Source organism: Prionailurus viverrinus, chromosome B3 (assembly GCF_022837055.1).
Source record: "Prionailurus viverrinus isolate Anna chromosome B3, UM_Priviv_1.0, whole genome shotgun sequence".
In the NCBI taxonomy this organism is placed as follows: Eukaryota; Metazoa; Chordata; class Mammalia; order Carnivora; family Felidae; genus Prionailurus; species Prionailurus viverrinus.
The window spans coordinates 27001954-27028191 of NC_062566.1; the positions used below are offsets into that span (position 1 = coordinate 27001954).

The 26238-nt window shown below is 42.7% G+C and overlaps 1 protein-coding gene across 3 annotated transcripts in view; it reads right to left on the reverse strand.

Moving 5' to 3' along the window:
• ARID3B (AT-rich interaction domain 3B) overlaps positions 1–25895 on the reverse strand; it is a 58207-nt gene extending 32312 nt beyond the window's left edge. For 2 of the 3 annotated variants that reach the window (XM_047863152.1, XM_047863151.1), the window contains exons 1-2: positions 25772–25895; positions 22593–23230 (exon numbers count right to left, since the gene is read on the reverse strand). In XM_047863152.1, the coding sequence (XP_047719108.1) occupies positions 22593–23153 (561 nt within the window). In that variant the 5' untranslated portion in view covers positions 23154–23230; positions 25772–25895. Of the gene's footprint in view, positions 1–22592; positions 23231–25561; positions 25584–25771 lie in introns of those variants that run through there. The other variant, XM_047863150.1, reaches the window with a different exon arrangement.
• Between the last annotated feature and the right edge of the window lie 343 nt (positions 25896–26238).

Here is a 26238-nt window from a genome sequence, read left to right on the forward strand (position 1 = left end):
AATTTATTTAAATTCAGAAATGAAAGAGGAGACATTACAATCAGTGCCACAGAAATAAAAAAGATTATAAGAGGCTACTCTGAATAATTATATGTAAACAAATTGGAAAAGGACAAATTCTTAGAAACTTACACCTACCAAGACTGAATCATAAAGAAATAGAAAATCTGAACAGCCCTATAACTAGTAAGATTAAATCAGAATCAAACCTTCCAACAAAGAAAAGCCCAGAACCAGATGGCTTCACAAGTAAATTCTACCAAACATTTAACTAAGAATTAACACCAACCCTTCCCCAACTCATCTAAAAACTTAAAGAGGAAGGACCACTTCCAAATTCATGTTTTGAGCCCAGCATCACCCTGGTAACGAAGACAGAAAAAGACACTACAAGACAGCTACCTGATGAATACAATGCAAAATCAATAAAATACTGGCAAACCACAATCAACAGCACATTGAAAGGATCGTCTACCATGACTAAATGGGATTGATTCCATGGGATGCAAGGATGATTCAACACACAAAAATCAACCAATGTGATATACCACGTTAACAGATAGAAGGTAAAAATCACATGATTATCTCAATAGACGCAGAAAAAAACATCTGACAAAATCTAATATCCTTTCATGATAAAGATGCGCAATAAACTAGGAATACAAGTAAATTACCTCAATATTTTAGAGGCCATGAATGAGGGGCGCCTGGGTGGCTCAGTCAGTTAAGTGTCTGACTTCAGCTCAGGTCATGATCTCACAGTTTGTGGGTGTGAGCCCCATGTGGGGCTCTGTGCTGACAGCTTGGAGCCTGGAGCCTGCTTAGGGTTCTGTGTCTCCTTTTCTCTCTGCCCCTCCCCCACTCACACTCTCTCAAAAATAAAATAAAAACATTAAAAAAAATTTTTTTTAAATGCCATGAATGAAAAGCCCACGGCTAACAACATACTCAATGGTGAAAAACTAAAAGCTTTTCCTCTAAGGTGAGGAACAAGTCAAGGATGCCTACTCTTAACATTTCTATTCAACACAGTACTATAAGTCCTAGCTAGAGCAAGTAGGTAAGAAAAAAAATTAAAAAAGCATCCACAATGGAAAGGGAGAAGTAAAATTATCTCTGTTTGCTGATGACAAGATCTTGTATGTAGAAAACTCTAAAGATTCCACACATACACACACAAAAACCCTGTTAGAACTGGTAAGTGAATTCTAGAAAGTTGCAGGATACAAAATGAACATACAAAAATCAGTTGTGGGGCTCAGTTGCTTAAGCGTCTGACTTCAGCTCAGGTCATGATCTCACAGCTTGTGGGTCTGAGCCCCACATCAGCCTCTGTGCTGACAGCTCAGAGCCTGGAGCCTGCTTTGGATTCTGTGTCTCCCTCTCTCTCTGCCCCTCCCCCACTCATGCTTTGTCTCTCTCTGAGAGACAAAAAACGAATATGTTTAAAAAAATAAAAAATAAAATAAAAAATAAAAAATAATCCGTTGTGTCTCTATACACTAACAATAAACAATCCAAGAAGGAAATTAAGAAAAAACAATCCCATAAATGGCATCAAACAGAATAAAATAAAATAAAATAAATTAAAATAAAATAAATCTAATCAAGGAGGCCAAAGACTGGTACACTTAAAACTACAAAATACTGCTGAAAGAAGTTAAAGAAGATACAGAAAAATGGAAAGACAACCCATGGTCATGGACTGGAAGACTTACCGTTGTTAGACTGTCCATACTACCCAAAGAGATTTACAGATTCAATGCATCTCCCAACCAAAATCCCAGTGGCATTTTTTTTTTTAACAGAAAAAGAAAAAAACAATTCTAGAATTCATGTGGAACCACAAAGGACTCTGAACAGCTGAATCAGTCTTGAGAAAGAACAAAGCTGAGGCTTCATACTTCCCGATTTCAAAACATATCACAAAGCTACAGTGATCAAAACAATATGGGCATAAAGACAGATATTATATACCAATGGAATAGAATACAGAGTCCAGAAATAAACCCACACACATATGGGCAACTGATCTTTGTCAGGGTACCAAAATAAACAATGGGGAAAAAATAGTCTCTTCAACAAATGGTGTTGGGAAAACTGAATATCCACATGCACAGAATGAAAACTGACCCTTAGCTTATACTATACATAAAAGACTTAAAAATAGACTTGAAACTATAAAGTTCCCATAACAAAATATAGGATGAAAATTTTGTGACATTACTCTTGGCAATGATTTCTTGGATAGGACACCAATGGCACAAGCAACAACAGTAAAAATAGACAAATGAACTACAACAACAACAACAAAAAAGTTTTCGCACAGTCAAGAAAACAATCAACAGAGCAAAAGGCAACATACAGAATGGAAGAAAATATTTGCAAACCATATATCTGACAAGTGGTTATATCCAAAAGATATAGGAAACTCCTACAACTTAACGGCAAAAAGAAACAAAGAACCTGATTACAAGAGGGGCAAAGACTAGAACAGACACTTCTCCAAAGGCATACAAATGGCCAGGACATCTATGAAAAGATGCTCAACAACACTAATCATTATAGGGAAATGAAGATCACCTCACATCTGTTAGGATGGCTATTATAAAAACAAAGAGAAAATAACAAGTATCAGAGAGGATCTGGAGAAACTGGAATCTTTGTGCACTGTTGGTGGGAATGTAAAATAGTACAGCCAATATGGAGAACAGTATGGAGGTTTCTGAAGAAATAAAAACAGAACTACCATATAATACAGCACTCCCAGTTCTGGGTATTAATCCAAAAGAATTAGAATTAGCAAAGGGGCACATGCACCTCAATGTTTACAGCAGCACTATCAACAATAGCCAAATTAAGGAAAAAGCCAAATGTCCACTGACTGATGAATGGATAAAGAAGGTGTGGTATATATACATATATACAATGGAATATTACTCGGCAATCAAAAAGAATGAAATCTCGTCATCTGCAACAATGTAGATGGAACTACAGTGTATTATGCTAAGCAAAGTAAGACAGTTAGAGAAAGACAAATATCTTATGATTTCACTCACATATAGAATTTAAGAAACACAAAAGATGAACATAGGGGAAGGGAAGGAAGATAAAAACAGAGTTGGAGGCAAACCATAAGAGACTCTAAAATACAGAGAACAAACTGAGGGTTGCTGGATGAGGGGTAGGCTAAATGGGTGATGGGCATTAAGGAGGGCACTTGTTGGGATGAGCACTGGGTGTTAACGGAAGTGATGAGTCACTAGGTTCTACTCCTGAAACCAATACTATGCTGTATGTTAACTAACTTGAATTTAAACTAAAAAAAAAAAAAGAATTCAAGTATTGTGCTCAGTGCTGCGTGTAAAATTTCCAATGTTTACACTAAACTTTGCATCTTAAGGAGAATGCTGTTATAGCCTTCGTATCCTACCATCTACAAGTGTACATGGCTTAAATACTGAATAAAAAGTCATCTGTCACAACTAAGGAAAAAAAAATTAGAATCAGGATCTTGAAGAGGTATCCACATTCTCATGCTCACCGCAGCATTGCTTACAATAAGCAAGATATGGAATCAACCCTAAGCGTCCATCGATGGATGAATGAATAACGAAAATGTGGTGTACTAGAAATAAACCCAAACTTATATGCTCAATTAATCTACAACAAAGGAGGCAAGCATATACAATGGGGAAAAGATAGTATCTTCAATAAATGGCGCTGGGAAAATTGGACAGCTACATGCAAAAGAATGAAACTGGACCACTTTTTACACCATACAGAGAAATAAACTCAAAATGGACTAAAGATCTAAATGTGAGACCTGAAACCATAAAACTCCTAGAAGAGAACGCAAGCAGAACTTCTTTCACATCAGCCTTAGCAACAACATTTTTTCAGATGTCTCAACAGGCAAGGGAAACAAAAGGAAAAAATAAATTATTGGGATCACACCAAAATAAAAACCTTTTGCACACCACAGGAAACCATCAACAAAATGAAAAGGCAACCTGCTGAATGAGAGAAGATATATGCAAATGATACATTCAATAAGGAATATCCAAAACATATAAAGAACTTATACAATTCACCACCAAAAAAACCAAAACCAAAAATAATCTGATTCAAAAATGGGCAGAAGACCTGAATAGACATTTTCCCAAAGGCATAGAGATAGCCAACAGACACAAGAAAAGATGTTCAACATCACTAATCATCAGAGAAATGCAAATCAAAATCACAATGAGGTATCACCTGACACCTGTTAAAATGGCTAGAATCAAAAAGACAAGGGGTGCCTGGTTGGGCTCAGCCAGTGGAGCATGTGACTCCTGATCTCAGGTTGTGAATTCAAGCCCCATGTTGGGTGCAGAGATGACTTAAAAATAAAAACCTTAAAAAAAAAAAAAAAAAAAGACAAGAAATAACAAGTGTTGGCGAGAAAGTAGAGAAAAAGGAACCCTGCTGCGCTGTTTGTGGGAATGTAAACTGATGCAGCCACTCTTAGTGAGGAGGTTTCTCAAAAAATTAAAGATAGAAATATGATACGAATCTGATAATTCTACTAGTGGGTATTTACTGAAAGAAAATAAAAACACCAATTTGAAAAGACATGTGCACTCCTATGTTTACCGCAGCATTATTTACAATAGCCAAGATACGGTGGCACCTAGCTGGCTCAGTTGGTTAAGGGCCCAACTCTTGACCTTGGCTCAGGTCATGATCTCAGTTTGTGGGATCGAGTCCCGTGCTGCTCTCTGTGCTGGCAGCTGGAGCCTGCTTGGGATATTCTCTCCACCCCCCACCCCCACTTCATGCTCTCTCTCTTTCTTTCTCTCTCAAAATAAATAAATAAACTTAAAAAAAAATACAATAGCCAAGATATGGAAGCAACCTAAGGGTCCACTGATAGATGAATGGATAAAGAAGATGTGGTGTTCATATACGACGGACTATTATTCAGCCATAAAAAAGAATGAGGTCTTGCCATTTGCAACAACATGGATGGACCTAGAGGGTATTATGCTAAGCAAAATAAGTTAGAGAAAGACAAAACCCATATGATTTCACTTATATGCAGAATCTAAAAAAACCAAATGAATACACACACAGAAAAAGCAGAAACAGACCCACGAAAATAAAGAACAAACTGATGGTTGCCACAGGGGAGGGAGGCAGTAGGATGTGCACAATTGGTGAAGGGGAGTGGGAGATACAGGTTTCCAGTTATGGAATGAATAAGTCATGGGGATAAAAGGTGCAGTAGAGGGAATAGAGTCAATGATATTATATTGTTGCATGGTGACAGACGGCAGCTACACTTATAGTGAGCACAGCATGAAGTACAGACTCATTCAAGCACCATGTGGTACACCTGAAACTAATGGAACTTTGGGGCTCAACTATACTCAATTGTGGAATATTATTCAGTCATTAAAAAGAAGAAAACTCTGTAATATGTGATAACGTAGATGAACCTGGTGAGCAAGATGTTAAATATTGATTGTATACATTTCAATAAAAAGTCAAATAAATGTAATTAAAGTGAAATAAACTAGTCACATAAGGACAAATGCTTCATGATTTCACTTCTATAAGGTATCTAGAGTAGTCAAACTCATCAAAGCAGAAACAGAATGATGGTTACCAGGAGCCTCAGGGGATGGGAAGGGAATGGAATGGCTGCTCAATGGGTTTAAGTTTCAGTCATGCAAGATGAAAAAGTTCTAGAGATCTTCTGTACAATATTGTGTTTGTAGTTAACAATATGCATTATACACTTACAATTTTCTTAGGAGGGAATCTCATATGTTTTTCACAATTAAAAAAAAAAAGAAAAATGGACAAAGGCTATAAGCAGGATAAGAATAAATACAAAAGGCAAACATATGAAAAGATAATAATAGACATATACCCTCTGATACAAGAAATTCAAACTCTCGGATACTGTAACCTGCCATAGAAATACAGACACAAGGACAAGGGGTTATAGAGCATCTACAAAGATAGTTTACATTTATACTAAACACACACACATACATACACTCTCTAATACATTCTGTAACTACACAGTTAAGTAGGTAAATATACAGAAACAGCCCTACAAGCTGATTCATGCCAAATGTGGCCTCCTGCGAGGTGGGATGGGTGGGTGGGTGCAGCATAGGCAACACAACACTGTATTTTTTTAAACTATAAAATTTTTATTCTGTATTTTCCTAGGTGGTTTTAATTTTCCTGAGCATCTCTTCATACTGCTGGTGTAATTCTGAGATAAATGATTATAAAATAGATCATTATGAACACACATGGAAAGAAAGCCACAACACTGAGTAAAAAAATATGTTGCAGGGGTGCCTGGGTGGCTCAGTTGGTTAAACATCTGACTCTTGATTTCCACCCAAATCTTGATCTTGCGGTTCATGGGATTGAGCCCCTAGCCGGCTCTGCGCTGACAGAGCCTGCTTGGGATTCTCTCAACCTCTCTCTCTCTCTCTCTGCCCCTTCCCTGCTCACATGCGTGCGCTCTCTCCCTCTCTCTCTCAAAATAAATAAACATTAAAAAAATACACTGCAGAATAATGTGTAGAGTACCTATTTTTTGTTAAAAACAAGCAAAATGTTTCTGAAAAGAAAAAAAAGTTCTGAAAAAGTATAGAGCACCAAACTGTTAACAAAGACGAACTGAAAGTCAGGCTTTTATTTTATACATTTTTATATTTCTAAAATTATTTTAGTCAATAGCACTTCTGTAATACGTTTTTAAAATTTTAGGCCATTTAAAAATTATCCTTTAAAATAAATTTTAATGATACAAATTGCTCATAGTCTACTAGGTGACAAAAGGTGGGCACAAAATTACATATAAGATACCTATCGCAGGCACTATTTTTAAAACACAGAGGAAATAGTGTGCCTGGGTGGCTCAGGCAGTTAAGCCTCTGACTTTGGCTTGGGTCACGATCTCGCAGTTTGTGAGTTTGAGCCCCTCGTCAGGCACTGTGCTGCAGCTCAGAGCCTGGAGCCTGCTTCGCGTTCTGTGTCTCCCTCTCTCTTTGCCCCTCCCTTGCTTGCACTCTGTCTTGCACTCTCTCAAAAATAAACAAACATTAAAAAAATTATTAAAAAAACCCACAAAGGAAATACAGTTGAACCTTGAACAACACAGGGGTCAGGGATGCCAACTCCGCATGCAAATCTGAGTATAATTTTTGATTCTCAAAAGAAGCCTTACTGATAACATGCAGTTGATTAACACATATTGTGCATGTTATATGTATTATATACCGTATTCTTACACAAAGTGAGCTAGAGAATAGAAACTGTTCGTCCGTCTTCAGCTCAGGTCATGATTTTGAGCCCCACATTGGACTCTGTGCTGACATATCAGAGCCTGGAGCCTGCTTTCAGATTCTGTGTCTCCCTCTCTCTCTGCCCCTCCCCCACTCACACTTGGTCGGTCTCTCTCTCTCTCTCTCTCTCTCTCTCTTTCTCAAATAAAAATAAACTGTTAAGAAAATCACAAGGAAGAAAAAATAACACTTGTAGGACTGTACTGTTTTTATGGGGGAAAAGTCCACATATAAGTGGACTCATCCAGTTCAAAACTGTGTTGTTCAAGGGTCAACTACACAGGAAAATGTTTACAGTTAACACCTATGTTATGTGGTTATGGTGACTTTATTTTCTCCTTTACAAATGTTTATATTTTCGATGTTTTCTAAAATGAGTGCGAATCCCTGTGACAATCAGAAGAAATAAATCAAAGTTACTTTCAAAGTAATGGAGCACTGAAGGAAGATTATCCTTGCCCTGCTCCATCTGGAAAGGAGTGAGAGGGAGCATGGGAAGAGGTAAAGCATGGAGGCTGAAGTCAGAACCCCCAGCCCAGCTTCCCAACTGTGAGACTACAAGGTGCCCACTCCACAATTCTTTCTTCATCTATAAAACAAACACATAAAGGGTGATGATATCAGGGCCTGCCTCACACAACTCAGTGAAATAAGGCAAGTACCTGGCATACAAGAAGTCAAAAACTCTGAGCTATTAAAAATCAAACTTTAAAAAAAAAACAAAAGCAGCAAACAAACCATGATTGAGGACAGTCTGATATGAACTCTACTACCTCCCTCCTTTGCCAAGAAAACCTCACCTAGAAATGCTAGATAAAAGTCAGCACCCTCCACTCCTTACACATATAGCTAAGCTGAAACCAAGAGAGAAAGCCTAGCCTGCAGTGCAAGGAACAAAAAGGAATCAACCAACAGTGAGCAGGTGCCAAAGCTGTAGGACTCAAGGGAAAAGGAACCTGGATATAGTTCTTAACATCTAAGGGCTGAGGACTGGGGATTTAATCCCAAGGGAGAGGAGTCCAGGGCTGAAGGTCCCTTGCATGACAGGAACCAGAACTGAGATACATGCATAAAGCCAGAGGCCATGAAGGAATACATTTCCACCCCTCATTAGATGGGGCTTAAAAAACTGCACACCAGCCTGGAGAAGTAAGGGAACTAGCCTTTTGTCAGGGCCCTCATGGAAAAATAGAGTCCATAAGGAACAGAAGCCCAGACTCTCACCAGGCACAGATGGAGACTCCAGATACACATTACTCCAAAGTAATGACAACTAGCTAAACTCGCAGGGCCCCAGCAGAGGAGAAAACAAAACTCCCCTTAGGAATGCCTCCATAATCCAGAGCACATGGGACTCCCATGGAAACAAATCCCAACTCAAAATGAGCTTCCACTGGGAAAACAAAAACACCATAAGAGGAAATAAACCATCATATGGGAGAGTAACAAAAGAACTTGTACTCCAACGATGAGATAATAACAGAATAGTCAAAAGCATCTTTAAAATAAGCATGTTTAAAGAATGGCGGAATGTTAGTAATTGGTGAAAGCTGGGTAAAGGACACAGGCAGTTCATTACCATTCTCTTTTCTTTTGCATGTTGGAAATTTCCACAATAAAAAGTCTTAAAAATTCCATAATGTAAAGTTTTTAAAAAAGTTAACGATGTCTGGGGCACCTGGGTGACTTAGTCGGTTAAGAGTCCCACTCTTGATTTTCACTCAGGTCATGATCTCAGTTTGTGGGTTCAAGCCCCGCATTGAACTCTGCGCAGACAAGGTGGAGCCTGCTTGGGTTTCTATCTTCCTCTCTCTCTGCCCCTTCCCCACTTGGGCATGCGTTCTCTCTCTCAAAAATAAACAAACATTAAAAAAAGAAACATTAATAAAAAAAGTTCAAGATGTTCAAAGAGCTCAAAGGAAGGAATAGAAGCCAATTGGTAAAAACAGGCAGATTTTTAAAAGCCAAAAAAAGTACAGAAATTAAACAACATTAAGATAAACACACAAAAAATTTTTTTAAATTGGTTCCATGCCCTTTGTGGGGCTCGAATTCACGACCCTGAGATCAAGAGTTGAATGCTTTACCGACTGAGCCAGCCAGGTGCCCTGTAAGATAAACAATTTTTTAAGTTATTAAGTAGAATAGACAGAGCTGAAGACAGAATTTAAAGTTGGAAAATAGAATGTGAAAATGTTCCAGAATGCAGGAGAATGACATAAAGAGATAAGGCTATATACAAGAAAAGATACAGAGAATGCTGATTGAGAAGGTCCAAATACTTCTGTTAGAACAGCAGTGAAGAAAAAAAAAGCAGCCAGAGGAAAAAAGGAGACAGATCAGGTTGAAGGAGCAGAAAAAGGCCCAAGTGGAAAAAAAAAAATTAAGTCCAAACCTAGAATACTGAAGTACAAGTGAAAAATAGCAGAGCCAAAAAAAAAAAAAAAAAATCTTAAAAGCCACAAAAGAGAAAAAGGAATCACAAAAGTGACAATTAGACCGACAATAGACTACTCAACGGAAAAATAACTGCTAGGAGACAATGGAATCATATCATCAAAGTGTTAAGAAAAATCAAGGTCTGGGACACCTGGATGGCTCAGTTGGTTAAGTGACTGACTCCTGATCTCAGCTCAGGTCTTAATGTTTTGAGTTTGACCTCTGCGTTGAGCTCCACGCTGGGTGTGGAGCCTAAAGAAAAGAAAATCAAGGTCAATCTAGAATTTAAAACTATGAACAATCATACAAGAGTAAGGGAAAAATGAAGATATAAATTAAAAACTTTTTATCAGACATACCAAGGCTGATTTTACTACATACAAATCTCTGCTAAAAGAATTAGTGAAAAAACGAAAAAGAAGACCAAGCCCAAAGGGAAAGAGTGGGCTGTAAGAAGTCATGGAGAAGAAAGAAAAGGATAGGCTTGTTGGGAAGTCTAAATAAATACTTATCATTAAGGGAAAAAATTAATTTAGGGGAAGGGTTAGAACAAACTGCAACTAAAATACTAGCCACAATAAACTGGAAGATGGGAGCAGAATAAATGTTAAAACTAGAATCCTGAAGTTGCTAATTTTTTTTGATAGTAGTGTAAAAAGTCAAGAATGCAAGTTAAAAGCTAAACATAATGAAAAAAAGAACAGAAACAGAAATTAATTTCTAAACCAGCAGATGAGACAAAGACTGAATTTTAAAAACTCCATCATGGGGCACCTGAGTGGCTAAGTTGATTAAGCGTCTGACTCTTGATTTTGGCTCAGGTCATGATCTCACATTTCATGAGATCGAGCCCCATGTAGGGCTCTGACAGCGCCTTCTTTGGATTCTCTCCATCCCTCTCTGCCCCTCCCCCACTCATTCTTTTTTTTTTTCTCTCTCTCTCTCAGAAAATACATAAATTAAAAAAAACAAACAAACAAACCTCGGAGCACCTGGGTGGCTCAGTCAGCTAAGCATCTGACTTTGGATCAGGTCATGATCTGAGTTCCAGCCCCACGTCAGGCTCTGTGCTGACAGCTTGGAGCCTGGAGTCTGCTTCAGATTCTGTGTCTGTCTGTCTGTCTCTCTCTCTGCCCTTCCCCTGCTCATGCTCTGTCTCTCTCTCAAGAATAAATAAACATTAAAAAAAATATTAAAAGAAAAACAACCCCAATCAAATAACAAAAGACAGGAGAGAAAAAAATAACAAGCAAAGAAAAACTATGGTCGAACTGAAGACCCAAGGATAGAGGGTAGAAATAGATCCAAGTGTATCACCGATCCTAGTAACTACATGGATCAAATAAAGCTAATAAAAAGGCAGAGATTATAGGTCTTTTCAAAAGAATTTATTTTATTTGTGAGAGAGAAAACAAGCATGCACAAGGGAGGAGCAGACAGAGAGGGAGGGAGGGTTGGAGAGGGGGGAGAGGGAGAGAGAGAGAGAGAGAGAGAGAGAAGGAGGGAGGGAAGCGGGGCTTGAACTCACAAACTGTGAGATCATGACCCCAGCCAAAGTAGGATGCTTAACCGACTGAGCCACCCAGGCACATGAGACAAAGAAAATCTTAAGCAGGCTCCATGCCAAGCTCAGAGTGAAGTTCAACTTGGGGCTTGATCTCATGACTGTGAGATCATGACCTGAGCCAAAATAGAAAATCAGATGCTTAACCGACTGAGGCACTTAAGACGCCCTGTTTATATGTGGTCTTAAGATGCAAAGATTGGAATGTGTCAAGGGCACCTGGTGGTTCAGTTGGTTAAGCGTCCAGCTCTTGATTTCAGCTCAGGGAGCGCCTGGGTGGCTCAGTTGGTTAAGCATCTGACTTCAGCTCAGGTCATGATCTCACAGTTCATGAGTTCAAACCCCACATCAGGCTCTGTGCTGATAGCACAAAGCCTGCTTGGGATCCTCTCCTCCCTCTCTCTCTGCCCCTTCCCCAGCTCTCTTTCAAAAATAAATAATAAAACATTTACAAAATAAATAAATAAAATTAAGATTGTGGACTGTGTGAGGAAAAAACATACTAACACTAGTCCAAAGAAAGCCAGTCCTACACTGGAATACTTTAATTTACCTCTCTGAAACTGATTACACACACAAAACTTAGTAAGGATAAGGAAGATCTGAATAACACAATTAATAAGCTTGATCCACTAGATACACAACCCCACATCTATCAAAAACAAAACTGGCATTCCTTCCAAGCACATGGAGAATATATAGAAACTGATCATACATAAGGCCAACACAAAGGACATCATAAAAAATTCCAGAAAATGAGTATCATGCCAGTTCTCTAACCACAATGGCTAGAACTTAATTATGAGCTAAATGAGAGGGTGGCTGGCTGGCTCAGTCAGTAGAGCATGCAACTCTTGATCTCAGGGTTGTGAGTTTAAGCCCCACACTGGATGTGTGGCATACTTAAGCTATAATTAGTATTTTTTAAAAACCTACACATTTTTTAAAAACCCACATACTTGGAAACTAAAAAATACTTCTGAACAACCCATGGGTTAAAGAAGCAATTACAACTGAAATAATGAAGTGTTTAGTACTAACCAATGAGAACACTACATATCAACATTTGTGGAATATAGCACAAGTGCAACCCTGGGAGAAATCTACAGCTTCAAATGCATTTATTAACAAGAATTTCAGAAGCTATATTAAACATAAAATCAATTAGCCTTAAAAACAAAATAGACACAGGGGCACCTGGGAGGCTCCGTCGGGTAAGTGTCCTGACTCTTGATTTCGGCTCAGGTCATGATCTCACAGTTTGTGAGATCAAGCCCCACATGGAACTCTGCGCTGACAGCGTGGAGCCTGCTTGGGATTCTCTGTCTCCCTCTCTCTCTGCCCCTCCCTTACTTGCTCTCTGTCTCTCAAAAATAGATAAACTTATTAAAAAAATGAAATAGACACATACAGTGTACAAGTAAAATTTAGAAAACCTAAGATCAGTGGATAAAGTCTTTGTCAATACTTAGGTTGTGAGAGTATACTACAGTTTTATAAAATATTACCACTGAAGGAAATTGGGCAAAGTGTACAGAGATCTCTCTAAATTATTAAAAAGAAAAATTTTTTAAACATTTATTCATTTTTCAGAGACAGAGAGAGACAGAGCATGAGCAGGGAAGGGGCAGAGAGAGGGAGACACAGGATCCAAAGCAGGCTCCAGACTCTGAGCTGTCAGCATAGAGCCCGACATGGAGCTTGAACTCAGAACTGCAAGATCATGACCTGAGCCGAAGTCGGACGCTCAACCGACTGAGCCACCCAGGCGGCCCTCTCTAAATTATTTTTTATATTGGCCTGTGAATCTGCAATTATCTCAATGAAAATTTCAATTAAAAAAAAAAAAAGGCCGAAATATCAAACACTACCACCACGAAACGCTGGCAAGGATGTGGAGTAACAGGAACTTTCATTCATTGTTGGTGGGAATGCAAAATGATCCAGACACTTTGGAAGACAGTTTGGCAGTTTCCTACAAAACCAATCATATTCTTTTTTTTTTTTAATTTTTTTTTTCTTAATGTTTTTATTTATTTTTGAGACAGAGAGAGACAGAGCATGAGCAGGGAAGGGGCAGAGAGAGAGGGAGACACAGAATCGGAAGCAGGCTCCAGGCTCTGAGCCATCAGCACAGAGCTGGATATGGGGCTCGAACTCACAGACTATGAGATCATGACTTGAGCCGAAGTGGGACGCTCAACTGACTGAGCCACCCAGGCGCCCCACAAAACCAATCATATTCTTTTTTTTTTTTTTTTTAATTTTTTTTTTCAACGTTTATTTATTTTTGGGACAGAGAGAGACAGAGCATGAACGGGGGAGGGGCAGAGAGAGAGGGAGACACAGAATCGGAAACAGGCTCCAGGCTCTGAGCCATCAGCCCAGAGCCCGACGCGGGGCTCGAACTCACGGACCGCGAGATCGTGACCTGGCTGAAGTCGGACGCTTAACCGACTGCGCCACCCAGGCGCCCCAAAACCAATCGTATTCTTAACTTACAATCCAGCAGTTGCACTCCTTGGTATTTACCTAAATGAGTTGAAAACTTACATTTATACAAAAACCTGTACACAGATGTTTACAGCAGCTTTATTCATACTTGCCAAAGCAACCAAGATATCCTTCAATAGGTGAATGGATAAACTGTGGTACATCCAGACAATGGAATATTACTCAGTGCTAAAAAGACATGAGCTATCAAGCCATGTAAAGACATGGAGGAAAATTAAATGCATATTATTAAGTGAAAGAAGCCAATCTGAAAAGGCTATATGCTGTATGATTCCAACTATATGATATTCTGAACTTTTTAAAGTGTTCATTTATTTTTCAGAGAGAGAGACAGAGTGTGAGCAGGGGAGGGGCAGAGACAGAGGGAGACACAGAATCCGAAGCAGGCTCCAGGCTCCAAACTGTCAGCACAGGGCCCGACTCGGGCTCAAACTCGTGAACCGTGAGATCATGACCTAGGCCCAAGTCAGACACTTAACTTACTGAGCTACCCAGGCTCTCCCAACTATATGATATTCTAAAGAAGGTGAAACTATGGAGACAATTAAAAAAAAAAATTCAGTGGTTGCCAGGGAAGGAGGGATGAACAGGTGGAATACAGAGGATTTTTAGGGCAGTGAAACTACTCTGTATGATACCACAGTGGAAGATATATGCCATTATACATTTGTCAAAACCCACAGAATGCACAGCACTAAGAGTGGACCCTATGTAACCACAGACTTTGGGTGATAATGATGTGTCAATATAGGTTCATCGATTGCAGGAGATGTACCCCTCTAGTGGGGAATTTTGACAGTGGGAGAGGCTGTGTGTAGGTTGGGGCAGGGACTATACGAGAAATCACTGTACCTTCTACTCAGCTTTGCTGTGAACCTAAGACTGCTCTAAAAAAAAAAAAAAAAAAAAAAAAAAGAAATAATGCCATTGACATTAAAAAAAAGAAAAACAAAAACAGGGCAAACTAAAAGACAGTGGAAGACACAAATATTTATTCAGCACCTATTATCTGCTATCACTCTGCTAGGTACAGAGATACAATGATAAGCAAAACAGATATGGTCCCTGTCCTCTTATAGCTTACACCTAGTATAGGAATCAGATAGCAAACAAACAAAGCAACCGCACAAATATAAAAGTATAATGTTCAATGATAGCATATAACCTGATTTACAGCAAAGGTGAAGACAGTGCCTCTGAGAAAGAGATGTTTAAGGTGAGAACTGAAGGCTGGATAAGAGTTAGCCTAGAGGAATGTTCTAGGCAGAAAGACTAGCATATAAAAAGGGCAGCGTGGTTGGAGTAGAATGATAGATCAGGAGATTCACAAAAATAAGGCTGGACAAACAAGCAGGGATCAGATTATAAAGATTTTGGCTTTTGCAACTGGAGCAACTGACACCACACTTGGATGGCATTAACAGAGTAACATAATCGGATTTATTTTTTAGAAGATCATTCTAGTTGCTGTGTAGAGAATGGATTAGAATGGGGGAGGGAAGACAGAAACTTGTGGATAGCTCCAGCAGTAGGTAGGCTACCTGGATTAGGTAGGTGATAGTGGAGAAGGAGAAAAGTAGCACAATTCTAGACATTTCAATGGGAGAATTGGTAAGACTTGGTGCTGGACTGGATGGATATCAAATGGAGTGACAGAGTAGGAGGTATGAGAGATGGTCGACTCTGAGGTCTCTGACATGAAGACCAAGTGGAGAGAAATGTCACTTCAGAGAAGGAAAAATAAAGGAGGAAGTAATTATAGGGGAGTAGGTTGGAAAGCAAGAGATGCCAGTAAAATACCTAGGTGGACATTTCAGGAATGTAGCTGGGGATACAGCAATGGAGCTCAGAATGGAAAAATGGGCTCACACAATGCATACTGGAGTCCATGGCTTGTGGGCAGTATTTAAAACCATGAGAGTGAAAGAAAATTGCTCAGGGGAGCCTATATAAAGTTTAAGCCCAAGCCCGGGGTAACTTGGGGTTCTAGCAGTCGCACAGAAGAGAAAGGAAAATAAGCCAATGGAGGGGCTATGGAAAGCAAAGGAAGAGAATGCTTCAAGGAGAGGGGTCCACTGTATTTGGAACCACTGAGAAATCAAGTGAGGTGAGGGTAGGTTGGGCTTAGCAACATGGCGGTCACTGGGAGGCCTCACCAAGAGGAACTTCAGGGACACGGAAGAGACGGAGCCCAGACTGAAGTGTGCTGAGGAGTAAGCAGGAGATGACAAAGTGGAGGTGGGGAGTGCAAACAATTCCTCTGAGCAGCTCTGTTGTGGGGAGGGGAGACAATGAGGACCAAGCAGGAAGGAGAGATGGCCAGTCAAGGGAAGGTTTTCTTTCTTTTTTTTTTTTTTTAAATTTTTTTTTTTCAACGTTTATTTATTTTTGGGACAGAGAGAGACAGAGCATGAACGGGGGAGGGGCAGAGAGAGAGGGAGACACAGAATCGGAAACAGGCTCCAGGCTCCGAGCCATCAGCCCAGAGCCTGACGCGGAGCTCGAACTCACGGACCGCGAGATCGTGACCTGGCTGAAGTCGGACGCTTAACCGACTGCGCCACCCAGGCTCCCCAAGGGAAGGTTTTTAAAAAGTGACTTCTCATTCCCTTGTAACAAATGAATCAGAGAGACTTACTGATTAAAGGAGTTTTTTGCTGTTGTTGTTTTTAAATTTGGGAGATAGCAGAACGCGCGTGAATGTGGAAAAAAGCTTCAGAAGCCAGTGGGTCCCAAGAAATAGTCCTTTCTCTGATGGAGCAAGTCCCTGAGAATTAGGAGGGGATGGGATCTCAGACACATGTAGAGGGATCAATGTTTGGTAAGAACTGTAAGGAACTAAACTTAAGTTGCGACCATGCCTTTATAAGAATTCAATGTAAATAAGGCTTAGTTCCACCTAAAGAAATATGCACAAATCCCTATTTTTTTTTTTAAGTAAGGTCCCTGCCCAATGTGGAGCCCAACGCAGGGCCCAAACTCACGATCCTGAGATCAAGACCTGAGCTGAGATCAAGAGCTGGATGTTTAACCAGCTCTGAGCTACCCAGGCGCCCCCCCCCCCCCACATATCCCTATTTTAATGTGGAAAGAAGCAGCTTCAAAAGTGCAATCGTTTCTCAACAAGGAGAAAATAAAAATTTTTTTAAAGGTGCGGACTAAAAAAAAAGTGCAATGGTTTCAGCTGACATAAACCTGAAATGTTTCAGAGAACTCCAGAATACTAGAGTTTGGTTACAGCTCTAGGAAACTTTAAAAGAAATTGTTTTAGAGCAGTATCTAAGATTTATGGAGCATCTTACTTATACGGGTAGTAAAGACTAAAGGATTACAGCTTCAAAAAGTATCTCAGTGCAGGGGCACCTGGGTGGCTCAGTCGGTTAAGCGTCCGACTTTGGCTCAGGTCATGATCTGGCGGTCTGTGAGTTCAAGCCCCGCGTCGGGCTCTGTGCTGACAGCTCAGAGCCTGGAGCCTGCTTCGGATTCTGTGTCTCCCTCTTTCTCTGCCCCTCCCCCGCTCATGCTCTGTCTCTCTCTCTGTCAAAAATAAATAAACATTAAAAAAATAATAATTAAAAAAAAAAAGTATCTCAGTGCTAATGACAATCTGACCCAACCCTTGTATGACGGTATAAATTGTACAAAGGTCTCTCACTTCTATTCTTTGGCCACCTTGGTAATATCTTTACAATTGCTCACTGAACACAGCAGGAGAGGATTACCATCCTGTGGGACAGATGGATGCATGGGTTCAGAATGGCAGGCTAGGACACCTGTCCCAAGCAAGCAGTGAAGCTAGGATCTAAAGCCACATTTTTGGCTCCAAAACCAATGCCGATTTACTAATTAAATCTGTTACCAATTAACAAGTTTGCTGAATATTTATGCCTTAACTTTTCAGGGTTAATGTATAAAAGGGCAACCAAGTCTAAAAATCACCACAGACATTTTTAGACATCACGGAATCCCAGGCTAGAAGCACCACTGGTAGAAATAAATGAGACAGTACAAGTTCTAGGTCTCAATCCTCTCCTCAGTGACAGTTTGGTCTCGCAGGTGACTGTGGGGAAAGACATGAACTCAACACAGACATTGAAAGTAGAAGTGACAAAAACTTTAAGTTTGACAAACTCTTCAGAGACCAAGACCAAAACGCAAAGAAACAGAGTCTAGGGTGGCGTCGAGGAAGGCACGGCGTACGTTCTGTTTCCAATTACACAACGTAGAGCAGGGTTTCTCAACACGGTAGTAGTGACATTTTGCACCAGGAAATTCTTTGTCGTGGGGGACTGTCCTGTGCAGTACAGGATGTTTAGTAGTAGGGCCTCTACTCACTATATGCCAGTAGCACATCTCCTACACCCCAGTCACGACAACCAAACATGTCTCCTGACGTTGTCAAACAACCTCTGGGAGCAGGGTGGGGGGAGACTGACCTCAATTCAGAACCAACCACTGGCTGGTTCCACTGTGATGGCAGAAGCTAAGGGCACGCAAGACAGACCTACAAAGAAAGCGAGGAAAGCTTATGACCTTATTTTTTTCAGGCACCAGTTTGCACAGTCTTTACAAAAAGCATCAAATGTTCCAAGGACAGGTAGCATGTACCGAGAAAAGTAGGCCTAGTCCAAGAAACGGCACCTTACTACTTAGAGGAACTCTTAGTAATAGGTTTTACAGACCAAGCAGTCAGCCATCCTTCCTCCTTCCCACACTTGGTGACCGAGGTGACCAGCAAAGCAGGCCGAAAATCAGACACATACACTCGGCTCCCCCACGCCTACCAAGGTGTTCCTCATCTTTCTATTCTCTGGCAGGGAGTCTACACCCTTCTGGAAACCTTCTGGCTCCACTAACAGGCTCAAGACAGACAAAGCCTGTATTGCCTGAACTACCCTCTTCCCAGGAGGGCAGAAGACCACCTCTAATAGGCCAGTAACACCCCCCATTTGGTTGTATGCTGACAGGGCTCTACTGATCTCCCTTGAGAGAAGGGACACTCAGCTCTTTGTCTGTTGCCTTGTTTTACAATTATTTACTCTGCCTATCGAAATCTGATGGGCTTTAGAATGCTTGGTTCAATGGCATTATCTATTTTCCCATCACTCTGGTGTCAGAGAATACTACATTCTGTCTAACGATCCAGGCCTTAAGAAGCAATTCTTTTCTAAGAGTTTCTTTAAGGAGAATCCATAAAATTATCTTGACTTCCCATGTTCTAAGAAAAGGGCTATAGAACAAAAGATAATCTGTGGAATCCTTAGGCTTTTTAAATTTTGCTTTTTGCTTGGCAGATGCCTGCTGACCCAAGTCCCCAAAGTCTTGTAAAATAACTTGAGTATTCCTGCTGGTTTCCCAAGCTGTGCTAGCCATGCTGTTGTCAAAATTAACTTTTTTACCTTGGTGTGTGAATGTCCGAAACAAAACCTCGTTTTAAAATATCTGCAGCATTGCTATGACTGGGCAGCTGGGCTTCAGCTGACTTAGGACAGAGTGAAATTACTGCCACCCAAGCCCCAGTCCTCCTAGAGGTTTCCACACGGCCTCTGCTTAGACGGTGAGCATCTTGAGAGGGAAGCCCACAGTTAGTCCATGGAGCTCAGTCCCTCCCTGCAAAGAAGCTTTTTACAAAGAAGACTTTTACAAAGTCTGTTGTGTAAAAGACCAAAATGGATACTGCAACACATTAACAATGAGATCATTTTGTGTTCCCTGTAGATCTCTGTAACTATTGCTGGAGCAAAGGATACCCCGTTCCTGCTCTCTACAAGTCAACTGCATCAGAAATAGAAGAGTGTGAACAATAAAAAAGCTAATTTCATGCTCTGTGATGGTTCCTATAGGCTCTCCCCAAGTACAGTTTTTCAGCACCCCCTTCCTAAGCACAGCTTTTTAAAAGTTGGGTTTTTTTTGTTTGTTTTTTGTTTTGTTTTTTATATCCCAAGCACATTATTTACTTCTTTAAAAGATTAAGGGTACCTGGGTGACTTGGTCGGTTAAACATCCAACTTCAGCTCAGGTCATGATCTCATAGTTTGAGTTCAAGGCCCGCATCCACCTCTGTGCTGACAGCTCAGAGCCTGGAGCCTGCTTCAGATTCTCTCTCTCCCTCTCTCTCTCTCTTTCTCCCCCACTCACACTCTTGTTTCTGCCTCTCTCAAAACTAAACATTAAGAAAAAAAATTTTTAAGGCAGGATTAGACAAAGGAGGAGGGCACAGACCAAAGCAATTTTCTAAAATTAAACTCAAAAGGAAAAGGTGTGCATCTGAGGTTTTCCCCAACCCAGTTCTTGGTCTCTGAATCCAAGAGGAAGGGAAATTTGGGACGTGAGATTAGGCCTCAGCTACGCAGGCATTTATAAAACATCCTGGCAGGTGCTCTGCCAGGCAGTCTATAATTAGTGAGTGTGCCTCAGAAACTTAAAACGAACTCAAAGGGTTTCAGAAACCATCAGCCAGCCCCTGAGCACTGAGCTGTGTAGTCCTGGGGCCACTCCACCCAGAACACGGCGCTGGGTGCCCGCTACCGTGCATCCGTGTGTGCATGCACACGCCGGCTGGGGAGAGTCTCTTTTTTCAAAGCTCTCATGGCTTGACCTCAACACCTGCTACACTTCCTGAAGACAGACAGGCTCTGGAGCTCCACTTGTTCCTCGCACGCGGCTGCACTTTCTAGGAACGACCGCACACACGCAGAGGCTGGCCAGCTGCCAAGGCGGGGGCAGCCCAGCCGCCTCGGGCCTGAACTTTCCCAGTGCTGTCAGGGCGGGATCCCGCTATGAGCTGACTCAGCGGCCGGCATGGAACTCTGCCAGCCACAAGGCAGCGCGGGGGCTGCAGGCAACTCACAGATGTTTTGCTAAACCAAAGCAATCAGCCAGGAGGCGGGTCTGGGCTGGCGGCCAGGCTGCCGCTGTCGTGGAAGCGGGGACTCTCTGATCCAAGTCCCAGCTCTGCCACTACCTCCCGGTGATCTGAGGGAAAACCTCGGTGCACCTCGGCATCTTGCCTGCTCCGGGGCCTGTGTGGCTGCGGTGGAGGAGGTGGAGGACGGTGCATAAAAGAGCGCCTGGAGCACTCTTACCTACCGTGCTAGCTCAGTCAATCCTCACAACACCCTCGGGAGGTACGCCTGTTTTCACTGCACAGACGAAAGGATGCAGGCTCACAGACTGAGAGCCCTACTAAAGGATCACAAGGGTAATAAATGGAAGAAATGGGAACTGAACCCCCCACTTTGCTAGCTCTGGAATCTACTGCAAACACTGCTGTGGTCAAACACAGATCAATTACACAGAGCTCCTGTATTCAAAGCCGCTGATTTTTCAGGTTCCAAAGGACCTTTCTTACAGGACTTCTCAGTTGCCCTGTGAACACCCACAGCTCTTTACAACTTATTTCCAAAGAGCAAAGCACCACTGGGCCGCATGAAGAGCATGTACTTGTGGGGAGTACCCAGATACTACCAGCTTTATCACGAACTCCCTAAGCACCAGCAAGTCACTTAACCTGGAACAATCCACCAACACTCCCATTCTGTTGGTGAGGAAAAACTGCATGGCAGGTCAGAAAGGGAAGAGGAATCAGAAGCCAAAGGCTTGGCTGACAACACAGATTCCTTGGGCTCCACCCAAATAGAATTCATTTTTATTTTTAATGTTTATTTATTTTGAAAGAAAGAGGGAATGCATGCAAGCAGGGACAGGGGCAGAGAAAGAGGAGAGAGAGGGAGACAGAGAATCCCAAGCGGGCTCTGCACTGTCAGCACAGAGCCCAATGCCAGGCTGGAATTCACAAACCATGACCTGAGCCAAAAGCAAGAGTCAGACACTTAACTGACTGAGCCACCCAGGCACCCCCCAAAATATAATTCTTTAAGACCCTGGGATCTGTATTTTTTAAAGCTTACAGGATAACTGTGATGCTCAGCCACATTTGAAAATCACCTGCGCGTGGGGCACCTGGGTGGTTCAGACATTTAAGTGTCCAGCTCTCGAGTTTGGCTCAGGTCATAATCTCACGTTTGTGAGATCAAGTCCCATGTGGGGCTCTGTGCTGAGTGTGGAGCCTACTTGGGATTCTCTCTCTCCCACTCTGCCCCTACCCCTGTCACAGACAGACAAACAAACAAACGCCACTTGAAAATCACTTCAGCTTACCTTGGCTAAAATTGGAATTTTGAGGTCTACCTTTTCCTGTTTCAAAGGGGGTGGTATAAGGGTGAAATGAAATCATGTCTACAATGCTCTTCGTTGGAAAACATACACAACACAGGTGCTTCTTGTCAGCTACACTTTACTGCAAAACAACAAAACTGTCCTTAAAGAGTACGATCCTGGGTTAGCCTGGGGCTATGAAATGGTCTTAGGCAAGACTGTTCTCTTACTAATGTACAAAAACTGTAATTAGAGTCGCGTGTCGCATATATTTAGATATCCTTCATAACACTGTTGCAACCTCATCCTTCCTTTTTAAAAAAAGAGATTGTACTGACATTCTTTCACATCCAATTTGAAACTATATTAGGAGGACACACTTCATTGCTGTAATCAAGAAACGAGTATGGGGAAAAAAAACTCAAAGCCTATTTACGGTGAGACCGTTGGGTCACTGAAGCGGGGTGAGAAGGCACACACTGGGGGAGACCCCGGCCCTGGCAGTACCCCTCGCAGCCAGCCTTTAGGAAGGACAAATGACCCCCTGCACCACAAAGACTGACCTGCTTGAGCTGCTCATCCAGATTCCAGCTCGGCTGCCCAGCTGTGGAGACGGAAGGTGGGGCCTTGGAAGCATCTTTGGTATGGTCTTCTTTAGCTTGCTGTCCCCGCGGCGGGAGCCCCGGCGCTGGAAGCAGACCGGACACGGGTGCTGCTCTGGGGTCCTGGCGAACCACTTTCTGCACATGAAAATACTTTGAAGGAGCCTGGGCCTCTTTCTCAGCCACCTCTGCAACTTCGTCATCCCCATCCTCATCTTCCAGACCTCCTTCCTCTTCCTCAGGCTCTGAGTTCACGTTGCTCCGTTCAAACACTCGGGCCACTGCTGTGGCTGGTGGAACTCTGGCTAAGGGCCCCAGGGCAGGGCTGCCAGAAGACCTCCCAGGGGTGGCGGAAAGGAGAGTCTGCTGCGCGACCAACTTCTGGGCATATAAGAATGGGGCTTCCCTCATCTGTTGTCCCTGCTTCTCCCTGGCATCCATCTGCAGAGGAGCCAGGTGTGGTGGCGGTGGCGGTGGCGGTGGCGGCGGCGGCGGCTGCTTCTGTTGCTGCAGTGGCTCCATCACTGCCTCGAGTTTCACCCACCGATTGGCATGGCTCTGAACCTGGGCACAGCCCAGTGGGCACACTGGGTCTGAACCTTAAGTGATTGACAGAAACCACAAAGAAGGAGAAACAAGGGGGGGGAAATGTAAAACAGGTATTAAAAGACTTTCTTTTTTCCACTAAAAGGTGTGAGTTCTGAACACTAAACATACACTCCTAAGCCTGGGTTTTAAGAGGAATGAGCGGACTTGGGGGGAGGGAGGTTGGAGGGGACGTAGTGAACGGTGTGAAGACAGGATGAGTCTCAGCAGAGGTGGACTACCGTGGGTTTAAAAAGAAGTAAATCCAGACAATACCTAGCCTGTGAACTTCTGTGTTCTGACCTTTCTCTCTCAACATTATCAAACATTAGCCAGCTTATTACTGTGAACTTCTGTGTTCTGATCTCTCTCTCTCAACATTATCGAACATTAGCCAGTTTATTACTGAAAAGGCAACTGGGTTTGCACTGTACAAAGGTGGTGAGTATGAAAACCTCAAGAATAAAGGAAAGAAGGTCCTGCCTACAAAAGAGGGAACACTGTTTACGTTCCCAGGCCCATCAGAGAAAGAAGTACCATCCAAGCCAGACGCAGAGCAATCAGGAAGACAGAATGATTTCTCTCATACCAAAACAGAACCTAGCAAACGGCTTTTAGGTTTAAACTTTTCAAATTTCCCAGATCAAATTGCCAGCCTGCTCTTCAAGTGGGCTGAGCCATGTTAACTGTACATTATGGCCTCAAAAAGAATCCAATTTCAACAACATGAAAGAAATACACAAGGAGGCAAGAGTTTCAAATTGCAATCGTCACTCAAAAAACAAACAGTGGGGGAATTCCTCTGGAGATTTTAAAGTTAATTAAATTGAAACAGATATTAATATTGTCTCAACAACAAGGCAATGCTTCTTTTTTATAAACCACCAAGTAAATCTCTTCACATCTCTTTTCTTTCTGATTCACTTCTACTATGATATTCTAAGACAAATACCAAAAAGAAAAGGCTTTCAGGCCAAAAGTACTCTAGGGACAGGTTTATCAGCATTCTTACCAATCAGTCTCCAAACACATCCCCCTTTCACACCCTCTTCTCCGCTAGCTCCCTCTTTCCCGTCCTCCTCTCCAGATCTCCACCCCCAACAAACCTCACTTGAGTTATGTTTCCCCATAACTGATTGGATTACTACGCACGGGCAAATTTTAGGTAACAGGACTCGCAACATGGCGTACAATGTTGTCATCACATGAAAGAAGAAGCTGCTTCGCACAGGTTGGGACTTGATATTTGCATTGTTTCACTGTTTTAGAACGGAGTATAAAGATTAAAAAAAAAACTAAATGCCTTCAGTGTTTTCAAAAATTCATGGGGAAGTAATCACATCCCTAACAATAAAAACTGTGTGGTTTTATTAATTTTTTAATAGGTTAGAGGAAAAAGGTACAATTTTTAAAGCTAGGCAAAAAAGCAGAGATAAGAATTCTCATTTTCGGTTTATCTGAGAAGCACTGCTTTTGCCTTTTGAATTTGGTGGAAGATTCAAATTCCAATTTGCCTCTTACTGCCTTTACTTCCTCTCTTGGCACTTGAGAAAGTGTGAGTTACGCCTGCAGCTTTAGCCCTTTTTATAGTGTAACAGAACATGAAAAGACTTACACCCACATTAAATCCAGTTGGCAAAAGTATGCATTTAGGATAAAAACTGGCGTAAAAAAAATTAAACAAAAGAATAAAGCAAATAATTCGGTGGTCATTTTGATTTTCCTTACAATCATTGCAGTCAATCAGTTACAAGAGGAATAATTTTTCGACTGAGTCCTGCCAGCCATTGAACAACTGCTTCTTGTCCTGTGGCACCATCTTCTTAGTATGCTGTCCCCAGCAGAGGGGGAGGTGTCTCACAGCCTCTTTAGTAAGATTGAAATGACTCAGTTCCACAACTCAATACACACACCCTCCCCCAAGAGCCCATCAACCAACTGTCCCTAAGCAGAAAGATCCAAACAATAATGCCACCTGCCTGTATTTAGAAAACTTGTGTCTCAGAAATCTAAGCCAGTTCATCCCTTCACACGGCCCCCTCCCCCATTTCCACTAAAGTTCCCGGACCACCATGCCCGGCGCAACGGACCGCTTGTAGCTTTGAACCCGGCCTCCCCTACCATTCCCGCTACCTTCGCTGCCGGATCCCTCTGGCCCCGGTTCCCTTCAAGCCCCACACCTCCTTCCCTGGTTACGCCAGCACCCCCCCCCCCCCCTTCATTATACCCCCAATCGCAGCCCTATCACTTTTACCTCCACCAAGCCCTCTCAGCCAATCCGCTGGCTCTTCTTCGATCGCCCCAACCCCACCTATCCTCGCCCTCAGTTCCCGGGGGCCCCTTACTCTTCCCATCTCTTTATCTCAAATCACCCTACTGGTTGCAGGGCGCCTCGGGTCTCCTCCCGACGCTCTCACTTTTCCCCCGCGGCCCCACGCTCAGCCGGCCCGCGCCTTCGCGTCTCCCCCCCACACACCTGCCTCCCCTCGCGTACCTCCACCTGCCACAGCCCACTCTCCCGCGCGACTGAGGGAGCCGGGCCCCACGCGGCTTACCTGTGCGCAGCTCTCCGGGTCCGGCCGGGGGGGTTGAAAGCAGCCACTCAGGCCCCGCCGCAGCAGCTGCGTCTCGGACTCCTCCGCAGCCGGGGGCCACAGCCGGGGCGGGGCCCGCACCGGAAGCGGCGCCGCGGGGCCGGGACCGCGAGCCCGGGGCGGGGCCGGGGCGGGGCCACACTGGGTGGGGCGGGGCCTGAGGCCGGAAGCAACCAAAATGGGAACGAGGGGGCGGGGTCAAGCGGAAGTGACTTCTAGGGACGGCTCCGCCCGACTGAGTCGTTGGCGGAAGCGGATGGAAGCTGGCGGAAGCTTCCGCCAATGGGGAGCGTGGACTCCGCGGCGTTCCGGTGTGAGGGCTTCCGCGCGGAGTTGAAAAGAGATGGGCTGCGTTCAGTCTTCTCTGTGTTTTCTGTTTGTGGAGGTGTGGAGCGGCGTCAGGTTGGTAGGAAGGTAAATAAAGGACG